General features: G+C 44.6%; 1 protein-coding gene across 5 annotated transcripts in view; it reads left to right on the forward strand.

The window, feature by feature from the left end:
• The first annotated feature begins 5,088 nt into the window (after window positions 1-5,088).
• ADAM22 (ADAM metallopeptidase domain 22) overlaps window positions 5,089-14,823 on the forward strand; it is a 137,420-nt gene continuing 127,685 nt past the window's right edge. For all 5 annotated transcript variants that reach the window (XR_003993083.2, XM_030497005.2, XM_030497019.2 and 2 more), the window contains exons 1-2: window positions 5,089-5,217; window positions 5,376-5,515. Coding sequence is in view for 4 of the 5 variants with exons in the window: in XM_030497005.2 (XP_030352865.1) it covers window positions 5,160-5,217; window positions 5,376-5,515 (198 nt within the window). In the remaining variant the exon portion in view is untranslated. The remainder of the gene's footprint in view (window positions 5,218-5,375; window positions 5,516-14,823) is intronic.

Genomic DNA, 14,823 nt, shown 5'->3' on the forward strand with positions numbered 1-14,823 from the left:
GCTTCATAGATCTTGGAAAAGGAGGTTCTTCTGGCCACTGAAAGATGCACAAATCTCGTCCTGTATCCTGCATTCAGGTTGGTTTTGTTGAGTAGCTGTTTAGCTTGTTTCTGAGGATAAATTTATCAGCTAGCTTGCCTGATATACTTTAGGGGTTATTACAGATCTCACCTGGAAGCTCCTAAGTGCATGCAACTTTTGTATCTTGTAAAACATGCATGAGGTCTCTGAATGTTTTTTACTTTGATGGTGCACTGATTTCCAAACCACTTGCCGCTGAACCAAATGCTGCTTTTTTATTTGATAAATGAAAACCTGAGCTTTCTTCATGCCACAAGATTTTCTGAGAAACTACCAATACTAAACCACATTTGTAGTTACCCAGTCCAATCTCCTAAATTCCAAAAGTGGTGAGCAGCAGTCACAAGAAGTGCAAAAAGGATCCTGTGCAATGACTGGATGCAGGATGGGATCCCCAACAAAAAAAAAAAAAATCCTATTTGTAAACTTGGAATGAAACAACTGGACAAAGCCTGAAGCACTTTTATCCAAAGCTGGTTGTTCATCACTACAGGTCCGGTTGGTCTTTCAGTCCATAAGAATGTCCTGTTCCTCTTGAGACTGAATTTTGAAAGGCATTCAAAAGTACAGCCCAAGTAAAGACTTCAGTGGACTAACTGCTTGTTGAATGGAAGGATATTTGTTCTTATCAGCTTCTAATTTACTAGGTTTTAAATCAATTGACTGTCATCTTACTCACACATCATGCTGCCCAAAGAACAGAAATCACCAGCTTACTTTCCATGTACCACCTATGGACATTTTAGTGTGTTCCTGTCTGCTCATCGCCATCCTGAACAATCCTGATCTTTCCGGTTTCTGTCACTGTCTTTCTTTGAACCTTGCAATGTCCTTGCTGGGAATGGCCAGTGTGGTGCTCCAGATCAGACTGTACCTCCAGTTCAATGTCAAAACAGATTGTGTGTTGTGCTCTGTATATAAACTACGATTGCACGTGCTGCTTGTTTTGAGGTAACATTCATGCTCTGCACTAAATAACCAGCAGAGTCAAATGTTTCTATGCCAAAAGGTCACTGCTGTACAATCGTGCAGTAAAAATGCACTGCTGACTGTAATTGGACATGTAACTGGTACTGATACAAGAAAATTTAATTACCACATATTCAGTATGTAAATGTGGTTTTCATATGGAAACATTTAGGGCAGTACACTTATGGTAATAGATGGCCAGATGAATAGAGACAAAATATTTGTAGATCTGCCCTTTATCAGGAAAAAGTCTTCATATGTTTTTTATAAACTTAGTAAGTCATGACTGAATATCAACCACTGAAAATGTGTTTGTTAAAAAGTGCCCTAGATTTTAATTAGAATCTATTATATTTAAGAAAACAAAGGTTTCTGTGGGGGGGGAGAATAGCGATACTTTCCACAGTATTAAGTTGCTTAATGTTCTGTAATTGGAATCAGTGTTGGTTTTCGATCATGTCTATGCACACAAGGCTCCATTGTGCATTCCTCAAAGCAGAAAATTTAGATTTTATCAAAATTATAAAAATACAAAGCCATTTCTGTAGGGATTTTAGCATTTAAAAATGTGTTACTCTTTCAACTTTTTAAAGTAAGCTAATTTGTTCAGAACTTTAGGTGGTTTAAAACTGTGCATTGTCATTGCAGTGGTTACTACTCACCATAGTGATTACAGCAAAATTTACATTGTACAAGTGGGAGGTAATTTTCAAGAATACCCCAAATACGTAAGTACAATGTCATCAGGGCTATTTAGTGCATATACTTTCTTACTTTATGTGGCAAGGAGAGAAATAACACTTAGATCTTAAGTGTTATATTATGACTTTAATTATGGTTCAAAAATAACCCTTGGAATACCTCTCATAAATCAAAAGCTGAATATCTACTTATAAATCACTTATTTTTTTTCATTTGCTCCTGATGCTTTGAAATATTGGCATGTATTTTTCAGGCTTCATTCATCTGCAGTTGTGGTTCAGTCAGTCATATAGAATGTGCTCATTATGTTTGGCAAGTTGTGAAGATGTTGCAACATAGGATAGAGCTGTTATTGCTCATTTAAAAAAGAACTGGCCTAAATTTTCAGCCTTTCCTCATAGGAGAGGTGCTCCACACCTCCGATCATTTTTGTGGCCCTCCTCTGGACTCATTCTAATAGGTCCATATCTTTCCTGTACCAAGGACTCCAGTACTCCAGGTGAGGTCTCACCACTCCATGTGGGGTCTCATCATATCTCACCACATTCACTGAGCCTACGGACTGCGTATCTACACCAAATCCGGACAATGGTAATGGCAAAAGAAAAATAATCAACGTACAATGTACTGATCCAGGAAATGAGTTTATAACTGTACTGTCTATCTACTGCATAACGGGTGTAATATATACCCAGTGACATGAATCTGCACAGAAATACTGACAGAAGAAGCTGTGAAATAGCATGCCTGTGGGGACAGTTTGGTTTAACTGAAATAACTGTGGAGGTTGGCTGCAGCCTGAAGTGTCAGGGTTTATGACTTCTGAAAAAAGATTGAAACATCATATTAATGTACTGATTTGTCTTTCTATAAATAGCCCTTTCTCATTTTCCTTACCCACCCCACCCATGATCCTTTTGGTATCCTGCTGCACAGTTTTGTAAGCTGTTTCAGCAACTGCTCCAGGATTTAATGAATACGTTGAGCTAACATTCCATCTCGCCTGTAGTGTATGACTGCAGCACAAGCAGGACAACACAAAACTTATTAGCCACCCTCTCCTCAAAGTTGATATATATTTCCAGATGCAGTATTCTGCTCTTAAAGTGCCTGTCTTGTTCCCATCCTCAGCTTGTTGAACCATCATTTTGTCTGGTTTTATATTGTGGAAAAAAACTGTGAAAAACAGAATTTCCTTCATCTGTTCTCTAATTGCTTCCCTTAATAAGATGACCTATGTATGTAAGGTAAGACCTGCAGAAAAATCAGACTGGGAGCCCTGACCTTCCCTGGCTGGTGGTTCTGCGGAAGGCAACCAGATGGGCTAAAATGCTCCTACAGGCAGGAATGGGGGTGTCGGGTGTCCTGATTGTTGCCAGTGCAAGTGACACAATTAATCATAGAATCATAGAATGATTTTGGCTGGAAGTGACCTTAAAGATCATCTGGTTCCACCCCCCTGCCATGGGCAGGGGCACCTTCCATTAGACCAGGCTGCTCCAAGCCCCATCCAACCTGGCCTTGAACACTGCCAGGGATGGGGCACGTACCACCTCCCTGGGCAACCTGTGCCAGTGTCTCACCACTCCCATAGTGAAGAATTTCTTCCTAATACCTAACCTAAATCTACCCTCTGTCAGTTTAAAGCCATTTCCCTTTGTCCTATCACTACATGCCGTTGTGAAAAGTCCCTCTCCAGATTTCTTGTAGGCACCCTTTCGGTATTAGAAGGCTGCCCTAAGGTCTCCCCGGAGCCTTCTCTTCTCTAGGCTGCCCCTATAGGAGAGGTGCTCCAGCCCTCTGATTGTCATCATGGCCCCTCTATGGACTCGCTTGAGCAGGTCCACATCCTTCTTGTCTTGTGGGCCCCAGAGCTGAATGCAGTACTGCAGGTGGGGTCTCAAGAGAGCGGAGTAGAGAGGAAGAATCACCTCCCTCGACTGGCTTGACACGCTCCTTTTGATGCAGCCCAGGACACAGTTGATGTGCATAATGGTTTTAAGATTATGAAAACAAAGATTATTTATTTCTTTTAATCTTCCAGACTATATAAAGTGAGGCACTGGAACGGGTTGCACAAAGAAGTGGTAAATGCTCCATCCCTGGCAGTGTTCAAGGCCAGGTTGGACAGAGCCTTGGGTGACATGGTCTAGTGTGAGGTGTCCCTGTCCATGGCAGGGGAGTTGGAACTAGATGATCTTAAGGTCCTTTACAAGCCAAAACATTCTATGATTCTATAATGAGCATGACTTTCAGTGCCATTTACTGTGAAGCCACCTCCTCCTTTATCAACTGCTTACAACTGGAATAGTAAACCTTGGAGTGGGTAATTTGACCTTGTATTCTGTTGCCTGGGTCAGTGTGGAGCTGCATCTACCGCAGTCCTGCTCTGCCATTCCTCTTTCTCTCTGGACTCATCTGCCGTGGCAGTCCTTGCTATCGCCGCTTCGGAAAACTATGCGGGAAAGGGGTGCCTCAGACAGCTGCCATTCGTCCCATGTTCGTAAGGGAGGGTAGCTGAGGGAGGTGATGCGGGCCGTGCTGGCAGGCAGCACAGCAGCCCGCCGCTTCCCGGTAGGTGGGGGTGTGGAATTGGGTTGCAGCTGCCGCCATCCCTCTGCTGAGGGGAGCAACCCGCGGGTGCCGGGGAAAGGCGTCGCGGGGCTCCGTGACACTTCTGCCTCTTGCTGCGGCCTCTGGCTTAGTCCCGGAGAGCGTGTTGTACCTCGCAATGGACCATTCTGCCTTGCAATGCCTTTCAACTCTTCTCAAGTGTTAGTCCAGTGTTTCCAGGAGAAAGCGGGGGGTGGGAGGGAGTGGAAATTTAAGAAAAGAAGAAAAAAGGTCATAGGGAAGGAAATGGAGGTTTGATAGAAAAGGGACACGTACGGGAGGACAGGGACTGGCGGCGGAAGCCCCTCAAGAGGGGGCCGGGGGGCAATGCCGGGCAGGGGGGACACACACGCTCCGGCTGCCGCCGTAGAGGGCCCCCGCCTCCCGCGGCAGGACGGGCTGACCGCGGATGCACGCAGTGCTGTAGGGGCTCCTTTCGCCCCGGGGCAGGGCGGTACCGGGGCAGGGCGGTACCAGAGCAGGCGGTACCGGGGCTGCCCCAAGGGGCGGCGGCGGCCGCTTTGCGGCGCTCCCCTGGCTGCGGGGCTTCCCCTCCGCTCTCGCACCGGTCCCTCTCGGCCTGCCAAGCGACTACATTTCCCAGCACTTCCCTCTTCCGAGGGGGAGCTTCGCCGGCTCTCGCCATCGCTTTCCCTCGCAGGGGGCTCGGCGCAGCGGGGCGGAGCTCGGCAGCCCCGGCGCCGCGGCCCCGCAGCCCCCCCGCTCCCCGCCACCCTCCCCGTGCAGGCGCGGAGCCGGCGGCGGCGTTGTCGAGCGGGGTGGCGGGCAGCGCCATGCGGGCGGCCGCCTGCCTCCTCTCCCTGGCGCTCTGCGCCCTGCCCGCTGCCCCAGGTGAGTCGCGGCCGCGGGGCAGCGCCTGGTGCTGGGGCTGGGGATGGGGCAGCGGGGAAGGGGGGATGCTGCGCCCGGGGCTGCTGCGGAGCCCCCGCTCCAGCCTGTGCGCCGGAGGCGAGGGCGCAGCAGGTGACGGGTGCCTTTCCCCTGCCCAGGAGGAGCCGGGCGGCGGGGCGAGAGCCGCTTCGCGGAGCGGGAGAGCATCAGGCCCCTGCGGCTGGTCGGCGAGGGCGGCGGCGGGGCGCGGCGGCCGGCGCTGAGTACGCGGGTGCGGAGCGGCGCGGCACGGACGCAGGTAGGCGCCGGGCGGGGGGACCGCGGCCTGTCAGCCGGGTAGGGGGCCCGGCGGCGGTGCGGTGTGTGCCCGCAGCCGTCCTCCGAGCGGGCTTGTGCTCTAAAGGACGACGCTTGTTTGAAAGCGTTGCTGGGTGAGACGCGCCGCTCCTTTCCCCGCAGGAGCACCGGTAATGCCAGCCCTCCCGCAGCAGCGCCCGCACTACTTAAAACGGCCCCCGAGCCCGCTCATTCCCTCTCCCGGCGGGTGCTCGGGGGGCCGAGCCCGCTGCCCGCCGCGGCCGGAGGGCTTGGGGGCCACGGGAGGAAAGTTGCGGTGCCTTTGCGGCAGCTGGAAGCGAAACGCTGCGGCTTCATTTCAGTTTCTGTCTGAAGCGTGGGCAGGGAGGGTGCATGTTCTGGGGACTCGGATGTGCTTTTATAAATAGAAATCGGCAGGGAATTGCTTGAAATATAACGTGGGAACTTACGTAGAAATTTAACTTACATATTGCTGCCCAACGCGGGTATGTTTTCTGATTTCTGTCGTATGAAGACTAATCCCTGTAGCTTTTAACAAATAGCTCCCCCCGCTTATATTAAAACACAGTGATTTTCATCTTGATCACTGAGCATCATATTTGAGGTGGCACATGGCTGTTACATCTAAAGGAAAAAAACCCTATTGATTCTATCCTGTTACAGATGGAGAAGATAAAAAATCTGTGCATGTGAGGTAACTGCTGACATCCAAGATGAGTCGCAGGCCTCTGTTTCCTCCTTTTTCTATTGACTACTGTTCATTTAAGAAACAAAATAGCTGAAAAAAATTCTCAGATTTCTTTTATATAATTCATAAAGTGTAAGCACTGACAGCTTACATTCGTTTTGTGTACTTAAATAATAAAGTCTCTTCATAGCGTATTTATTTGCCTCTGAATGTAACTTGTTCTATGGAGGGGTGTTTCAGATGTGAAGACCGTATCTACAATACAATAAAATAGGATTCTAAAAGTTCTAAAATGGGTGTTTTGCTTAAAAAATAAAAATAAAAATCAGCATTTCAGGGTTATTTGAGGACCCTTGGACACTTGCAAATTCAGTTTGTAACATGTCTGTTTAAAAACCAGTAATGGTTGCATTTGAATCTAGTATTAGGATTCAGACACTGGTCTTACAGAATGAACTGTTAATTAATGAGTTTTGTTTTCCTGAATGTCTCAACTTTTATTCACCAGCTCTGATGCTCATAAAAGTGTTGAGGTCATCCTCGTTGAGTTGTTAATATGAACGTTGCTCCAACCAGAAAAAATGTAACACTAGTGGGTTAAAAAGGGTTAGTGCCTTTACCTCACAGCAGCCTCCATGCTAAAATGAGCTTGAGTGTGTAAGGCTCTATGTGTGTTCCAACTTTTCCACCTGATCAGAAAGTTTCCCTCTGATGCTTCAAATATCCACAGCCTCTGCCATGGTATCTGGTGGTTGTCAGCCACTGAAGGATGCAGCAGCTTTGACAAACACCAGAGTACTTATCAAAGTTATGGACTAACCGAGTTAACTCTTATGGTTGCTTTTGTGTGGCTGGTAGTGTCACATGAAGTATAATCATGTGGTGTGCTGGGTTCTGCTCACACATGAAGAGACACCCTTGCCTGTCCTGAAGAGTTAACAGTCCAAGATCAGCGGCATATGAAGGGCAGGGGAACAGATGTGCCCTCTCCATCAATAAGATTTTCACATGTGTTATTTGTATATGTTTATTTTATGACTAAATACGCTCTGACTGTCTCCATGCCCTATTCTACCCATTGCTAGTAGTCTTTGGACAGCTGTGTATCAGACTTGGAAAAACTGGTCTTGAATAGAGGTTTCAAACCAAAGCTAATGGCCTTGCAGATTAGTTCAGGGAGGATGCTGCTTGGAGGAAGTTGAAGCATTCAAGGACACTCTCTGATGGTTCAAGGACAAGCAGCCATGTCTAGAAGAGCAAAGATACCTGAATGGGATGGCACAGTCAGAGGACTAGGCAGCGAGGCTGTGGCTGTTGAATTAGCGTAAAACAATGTAATTGTGTTTTGAATTGGATAAAGATAAAAGGAGAGGGAGATAAGCTGGAGAGAAGGAAGTCGCATTAAATCGGATCGGATTCCTTTAATTCCTGGATGAAAGCTTTAGCTGCAGAAAGGGCAGAAGTTGTACAAGAGGGATGCAAGCCTGAGTTTGGGATTGCACAAAGGGGAATGAAGATGGGCATTCAGGAGAACGCAGAAGCAGAGCATGGCCTTTGCAGATCAGGAGTTTCAGAACAGGCTTATGATGGAGTTGAGCCAGAGAAGCGTAATACAAGAAAAGGGGGTGAAATAGGGAGTTGAAGGCAGAAGTGTCTGGGAAGTGATGGTTGGTGGATTTATAAAAAACTTCTGGTTTTTTTCCAGCATTTGTTGAGGTTTTTCTCTAGCAACCTCCTTTGTTTTCTTTGTTTCTTTAGGTTTGTTGTTTTTTTCTGGGGGGGCGGGGGGAAGAGGGCATTCCTGCAACTATTGAGTGACTTCTGTACATGTATGCTTTTATATTGAATAATATAAGAAATAGTCTATGTACTCATCCTGCTCATCCTAGAAACCCAGAATGTAATTGCTTGAGAAACAAAATCGATGTGCTCACAGTTGTAGTTGTCCAAGATTGCTGGACTTCAGAGCAAAGCACAAGGCAAATGTTGTAGGCTATTATATATTCAAGCCATTAATGTTTTAACATACATTATATAGTGAACATTGGAGAATTCATGTGACTTTGGGTTTCTGCTTTTGATTCCATCGCGTAATAGAGTCACTACCAGTATCCGTGACACTCCTGTATTTCAATTTCTCTGTTCCCCAAAGGGGGCCTATTAGCAGCTGCATAGCACTTAATCTAAAGAGTAATCAAGAGTAGATGTATCTAAGAATATGCTGATATTATCATATCTTAGGATCTTGACCTTTCAACTCCCTGCCTTGAGCTATGTTTTGGTGTTGTAAGGAACATATGGGAAATCACAAGTTTCTTAATACTTTCCTTTAGTCAATTCTGTGCAGGCATGTTCTCCATCAAAATGTGGGAATGTTTAAGCATTCCTGCCTATTGCCTGAATTTGTTCTTCCACCTGTGAAGGAGAGCAAAACAAAGCACAAGGTATGCCTTTCCAAACTGGAGTTTGTATTCTACATCTGCACCTGATTTGGAGGACCTTTTCCTTAATAATTTTCAGATGGGTGAAATGTTCTGGTTGTGAAGATGAGATTAATTTTGCAGCTAGAGATTAGAGTACGGAACCTCTACGTGCCCTTACCCAACAGATGCCTTCCCTCAACCCTAAGTGTAACTTAATAGCGATCTTGCTCTCAGCTGGAGACTACCACTCAACACCAGAGCATAAGGGTCCCAATTCTCCTTGAGGCCAGCGTTTTGTGGTCATGCTAAGAGGTCTGCACACACAATCTGAGTGACAGCATTGTTCTTCTTGTGGCTTTCATTGCATTATCCTTTTTTTATAATATATTTCTAGATGTTGATATGGAAATTTGGGAGATTTGCTATGATTTTCAGTGTGAACAAGGTCCTGACTCAGTAAGCTACTGTGGACATAGATTCACTCGTCTCTGCTGGCTGTGCAAAACATTCATAGTATAGCAACTTCTGTTTCTCAACATGTTTTTTCCTTGCTGGTTGCCAGTTGTCCTGTAGGTTCACTGGATTCCTTCTGAGTGAGTAGAAGGGCTGACCTGGTCGCAGGGAGGGAGCCTGGTGTGAAAAGGCTCCACGACTGACCTGTGCCTGGATGTAGTTGTGTTGTTTGCAGTCCAGAGTGACTCAGTCATTTTCAGCAGTCTTTATTTGTCTTACACAGTCTGCATTTCTGAACTATTTGTGACCAAATGATACAATTCCACACATCAGTTTGGAAGCATGGCTTACAGATTGCTTAAATAACTTCTTATTGCTAATAATCAATTGCAGGGAAGCTCTGCTCTGTCATGCTGAGCTCGCATAGCTCTTCTTGCACTTGGAGCTGAAATCTTCATTACTTATTCAGCTGTTGCCTAGTCTTTGCTATTGGATTCTCTGACATCTTAGCCTCTTGCTCTAGTCTTTGTACAGGATATCTTGATTGTTTGCAGGTGCTTCTGAAACTGCTGACTTTGTTTAAAACATTCTCCCTTTCTGTTCTGATGCTGTTAAGTTCTGTTGGTATTATAAGTTCCTGTGTGCAGTAGCTCAAACAATCAGTAATTCTTTTGTTGTTAAAAAATGAGTTGTGACTGTTGAGGGGCTTATGAAACATCTCTAGACTTTGGGACTGATGAATGATGACTGTTGGAAAGAGAAGTGTCATGAGAAATTGCCCAATTTTAAGAATTCTTTTCTGCCCATTTAATCAAATTACTGCTGTCTCTTGGAGAAAGTTATGTACAATTTTCCATCAGCCTATCACAAAAACAAAGGGGGAGGAGGCTAAACTGGACTGAGGCTATAGTGAGTAATAACATGCATTTGGTTTACTGCTACATTTGGTTTTCTTCCTACCTTGATGCCTCTTCTCCCATTTTCCTTAAGGTTTATAAGGCATTAGCAAAATGTGTGGTACTTTACTGTATGTTCAGTGTATGCAGTTCTGCAGTATTCATGTAAGGATAATATACTCACCAACCTAGCAATATTTTATGAATATGTGAACGACAGTTAAAATATCAATGCTCTTGATGCAGGTTCTGCCTTCCTGAAGAGGGAAAAAAGTGCCAAAAGCCAAACACTGCTGTAGATCACTGCATGATGCAAGGGCATTGAGAGTGCCCTTTGATTTCTGATGTAGGAGGCACTTTTCAATACACTTTTTTATAAGATATATATATTCATAGTGTGTTTTGGTATTTTTTAGGCAAAGAATATTTCAAATTTCCAATTTATCCTTCATTGCAAGCTCATTTCAGAGGAAGTCTTTCTCTACTTGGTAATGAGATTTGTTACGACAGTAAATGCATACGTCCAAAAAAATCATTGTCGTGGTTTAAGCCCAGCCAGCAGTCAGTGTGTTATCAACATTATTCTTAAACTAAATCCAAACCACAGCACCGTACCAGCTACTAGGAGGAAAATTAACTCTATCCTGGCCAAAACCAGGACAATCATCCAGCAAAAAAACCTCTGGTAGCTGCTGCTTCAGAGTTTGAGTTGGAGAAATACTGTATCAGGACTCAGGTGTATCAGGAGGTGTGATTAGAAGACATAGGTGTCTTTGAAAATCCTAGTCTGGGTAAAAGGGCTGCATGGGAAATCTTTTGTGTTATCTTCTCTTGCTTGTGCCTTAGCAGAGCTGAAAAGAGAGATGTTCCAAAAGCTATGACATAATCTCATAAAGCAGGCCTATATACAGTCATGAATGATCTTAAAGGCTCAGATGTAACAATCCTTATAGAAAGTATTTTTCCTAACATTTGCTTGTTGCCATGATCAGTGTAGTAACTACAAAGTCTGATAGAAAAATCTTTTCCAGCTCTGGAAATCAAAACATCTGTATTCACTCCTGATGTGTTGGTGCACCTGAGTGCGGGATTAAACTGAACAGTCTACCTGCCACTGTTTCACTGAGGATACCTGTTTTGGGACCCCTGCTGTGACCGATGAGGCATTCCAAGTAATGTCATGATAAATTTTGCTGGGATTTACCCTAATTATGGAGGAACTACTTATGGAGTTAACATTTGTTCTAAAATGTTTGCCACAGAGCATTATGGATGCATGTGTTACACTGTCATGGTAGATCTGGTATGGCATTATTCTTCTGGTGCTCCAGGTCCCTTTTGTAGTCTTTCCTGTAATCGTACCAGTCTTTAAGTGACTCAAGACTAACAACTTTTCTTAGGACTCTGCTTGTTAAAACGTTATTGCAGTTATTCGGTCAAACACTGCTTAAAGGTCAATCAAGTTCTGTAAAACCTTCAAAGGCCTGATAAGGTTCAGCTCGAAATCATGGGTTCTTTTGGCTAACACTGTCTCAGGGCTTTTCCCTCTCCAATCAGCTATGCTGAGGTTTGTGGTCCTTCCACTTAGTGTGGCCATCTCCTGCCACATTTCTCTCCCTTGAGAGGATGGGGATCCTTGTCTCTGGCTCTATGAGTTTGAGCCAAAGCTGCTTTTCCTCCTTGGTAGATGGCCCTTCTGCTCCAGGGGAGTTTAGCTTGCTGGGCTGTTAGATGATTTGATTGCCAGCCCAGGCCCACGTCTGGTCTCTGAGTCTGGATAACTATGGATGTGTAGGGTGAAATCCCATATTATCAGAGAATGAAGCCCACCGCTCTTGGACACAGGATTGTGGTGTCTTCCTACACAGTATCTCTTTCTCACTCATGTACTGGTATGGTTATTGTTCTTTGGTTTCTAAATAATAATTTTTTTTTTTTCCCCTGTGTTCTGTTTTCTAGAAACAGTGTAGTTATTGGCTTCTTGCATATTAACCAAAACTGCTACATTTAACATCTCCAGAAATCACTCCCATCCTGTCTTTCTAGTTTTGACTTCTTTATTTTAAACTATGTTAAATTTGCTATGATTATGGAAAACTTGCAGACAAGAAAGCCTTTTGAGCCCTTCTAGTCATCTTCCCTTTGGCTTGCCAGTGGCCTCCTGGCTAGTGTATGGATATGCTGTTCTGAGGAGATGTCTTTTGGAGCACGTAAGGGATCGTAGAGGCCTGTCAGATGAAGTTTTGCTCTTCATATCCACAGATGCTCCCTGATAGTACTCCTCTGAAGCCATTGCAGTATTTGCATTAGTCTGAGAAGGAGAAATCATTGCTGCAGGGATGAACTGTGCTGTGGCAGCTGTACTGACCCGCAGCCAAGCATGGAACCATGTCTCTCCTCAGAGGCATGTTCAGTGCAGAGGAGAATTTTGCGCTCAAAAGATTACATCTTTGGCAGCTTTTTAATACTTCAGTGGGATGACTGTGTGAGGGAAGGCTCCTGTTTCCAGAAACTTTATAGTGTGAATGTTGAGCAGCAAAGGTGGCTGAAGAGTTGCATGGGGGAGCTGAGGACATGGACAGGATGGATTCTGCCAGGCTGTGGTGTGCACTTCCACAATTTGGGCTGGCTGGTAGGGTAAGTTCAAGTGGAAAGCCAATGTCACCTGAAATTAAAGACATGATTATGTAGAAATTAAAGAAAGTGGCAAATGATGTGGAGCTGTTTAACTGTTGAGTCACTAGGAGTCCAACTTGAAAACTGGATTCAGTTAAAGAAAGTTAAGAAGCATGGCACTGCTGCTGGGCATTTGCCATCAGACAGTGAAATCTGGTGATTTCTGTGGTAATTTTACCAGCTCTGATTTCTCTGCCTACACCAAATTCAATTTACAATCTTGCTTTTTTTTTTTTTATTTTCCAAATGAAATTAATGTTACCAAATCAGAAAGCTGTAGCAAGTGACCATGCTTTAGAAAAGGCATATTCCAGAATATAATATTAATACAAGGTTTAGAAAAAGTTTGTGTGGGTAAATGCCTTTTAATGGTGCCTTGATTCTGTGAGTGTGATGTAGGTGAGCGTGGAGGCTACAGCCCTGACTTACAGCTGAAAAATTGCCCAGAAGAATAGCAGTATGTAGGAACATGGTCTGTTCCAAAATGTCTCCTTAGAATATTTCAGCTCCTGAAATTCTGTGGGAATGAAAAAAATCCATCAGTTCTTTCAGAAAATATATACAGTGAAAATGTTGATTCATTTTGATCTCCTAGACTGTGTCAAGAGGAAAGGGAGTTTTGAACTGTGCTTTTCTGGCACTTTTCAACTTTAAACGGGACTTTGATACTTACATGTAGAGGGTGAGTCATTTAAAAAGTATTATCTGTGGAGTTGATTGAGCAATGTATTGGCATGCCTAGGAGTCTGCAAGTTTTGTCAAGCTCTTCTTAGCCCTTGGTGCTGACAGAATGTTAGTAAACTTTCTGCTGTTGCCTGAGAACCATTTATAGGAAAAGTTAGACACGTTGGTAGGCTCTAGGTGTCAAAGAGTCCTTGTTGCTTCCAGTGGGAAGAGCTAATCTTTTGGTAAGCTTTCTTCTGCATATATACTAAATGTAAGACCGGTTGAAAATGCTTGGAATATGTCATTGTGTTGCTGAAAAGTGTTTTGGTCACTGATACTTGTATGAAGGAGAAAAGTTAGTGTGCACTCTTTTTATTATAGAATCACAGAATGGTTTGAGCTGGAAGAATCATAGCATGGTTCAGGTTGGAAAGCACCTTAAAGAGCATGCAGTTCCAACCCCTTTGCCATGGGCAGGGACACCTTCCACTAGATCAGGTTGCTCCAAGCCCCATCCAACCTGGCCTTGAACACTGCCAGGGATGAGGCATGTACCACCTCTCTGGGCAACCTGTTCCAGTGCCTAACCTCCCTCATAGTGAAGAATTTCTTCCTAATACCTAGTCTAAATCTACCCTCTTTCAGTTTAAAGCCATTCCCCCTTGTCCTGTCACTACTTGCACTTGTAAAAAGTCCCTCTCCAGGTTTCTTGTAGGCCCCCTTTAGGTATTGGAAGACTGTTACAAGGTCTGCTTTGTTTGTAATGTAAAGGTGGTGTTAATGGAGAGTTTTTCTAGATTCCTCTGATAGTGGAACTCTGTTCCTCTGTTTCTAGACCCTACAGGAGATGCTGAAAAGAGGGCCTTTCTCTAAACATCACTGAGTCCTTTCAGATCTTGGAAAACATGCAGCTAAAAATGACCTCAAGGTGCCATCTGCTTTCGTGAGGGAAGTGCCTTTACTCCTCTTGACTCTTCGATGCAGTGAGCTTTCCTTCTTGCCTAAATGGTGTCCTTGAGACAATAGTTCTTTCTACAGCCAAATGACACAGCAATCCAGATGGATTCATTCTCAAGTTCTGCCTATGGCGTGTGTGTTGCTGCCCTTGTTTTGTGTTTTCTCCTTCTGCAGATGCGTTATGCATTGGTTGTTTGCCTCTCACACTGCAGCTGTGCATGAGTAGTGGCTCATTTGAGTTCTGCCAACTTGAAACTGCCAGGCTTCTTTGGGAGAGGGGGTGTTTTGCTGAAGAGAGATTTTCCTTATTTGAGTCCTTTCCCTCTGACCTCATGCTTCTTCACAAGGAGTTAGGTTCACCATCTGGTTGCACAGTCAAGTATCTAGTGAGACAGGTGGAAGTCTGTTCCACAATGCTCTACTGCTGTTATATATAGGGTTGTTCTTCATGTTATGTCTGACTCCGAAACCCACAGAGTTTGGGTCACTGAGGAGGGTAATAGAAACTGTGGTGTCCCTGTGTCACAGA

The sequence above is a fragment of the Strigops habroptila genome, chromosome 1 (genome assembly GCF_004027225.2).
Source record: "Strigops habroptila isolate Jane chromosome 1, bStrHab1.2.pri, whole genome shotgun sequence".
NCBI classification, from domain to species: domain Eukaryota; kingdom Metazoa; phylum Chordata; class Aves; order Psittaciformes; family Psittacidae; genus Strigops; species Strigops habroptila.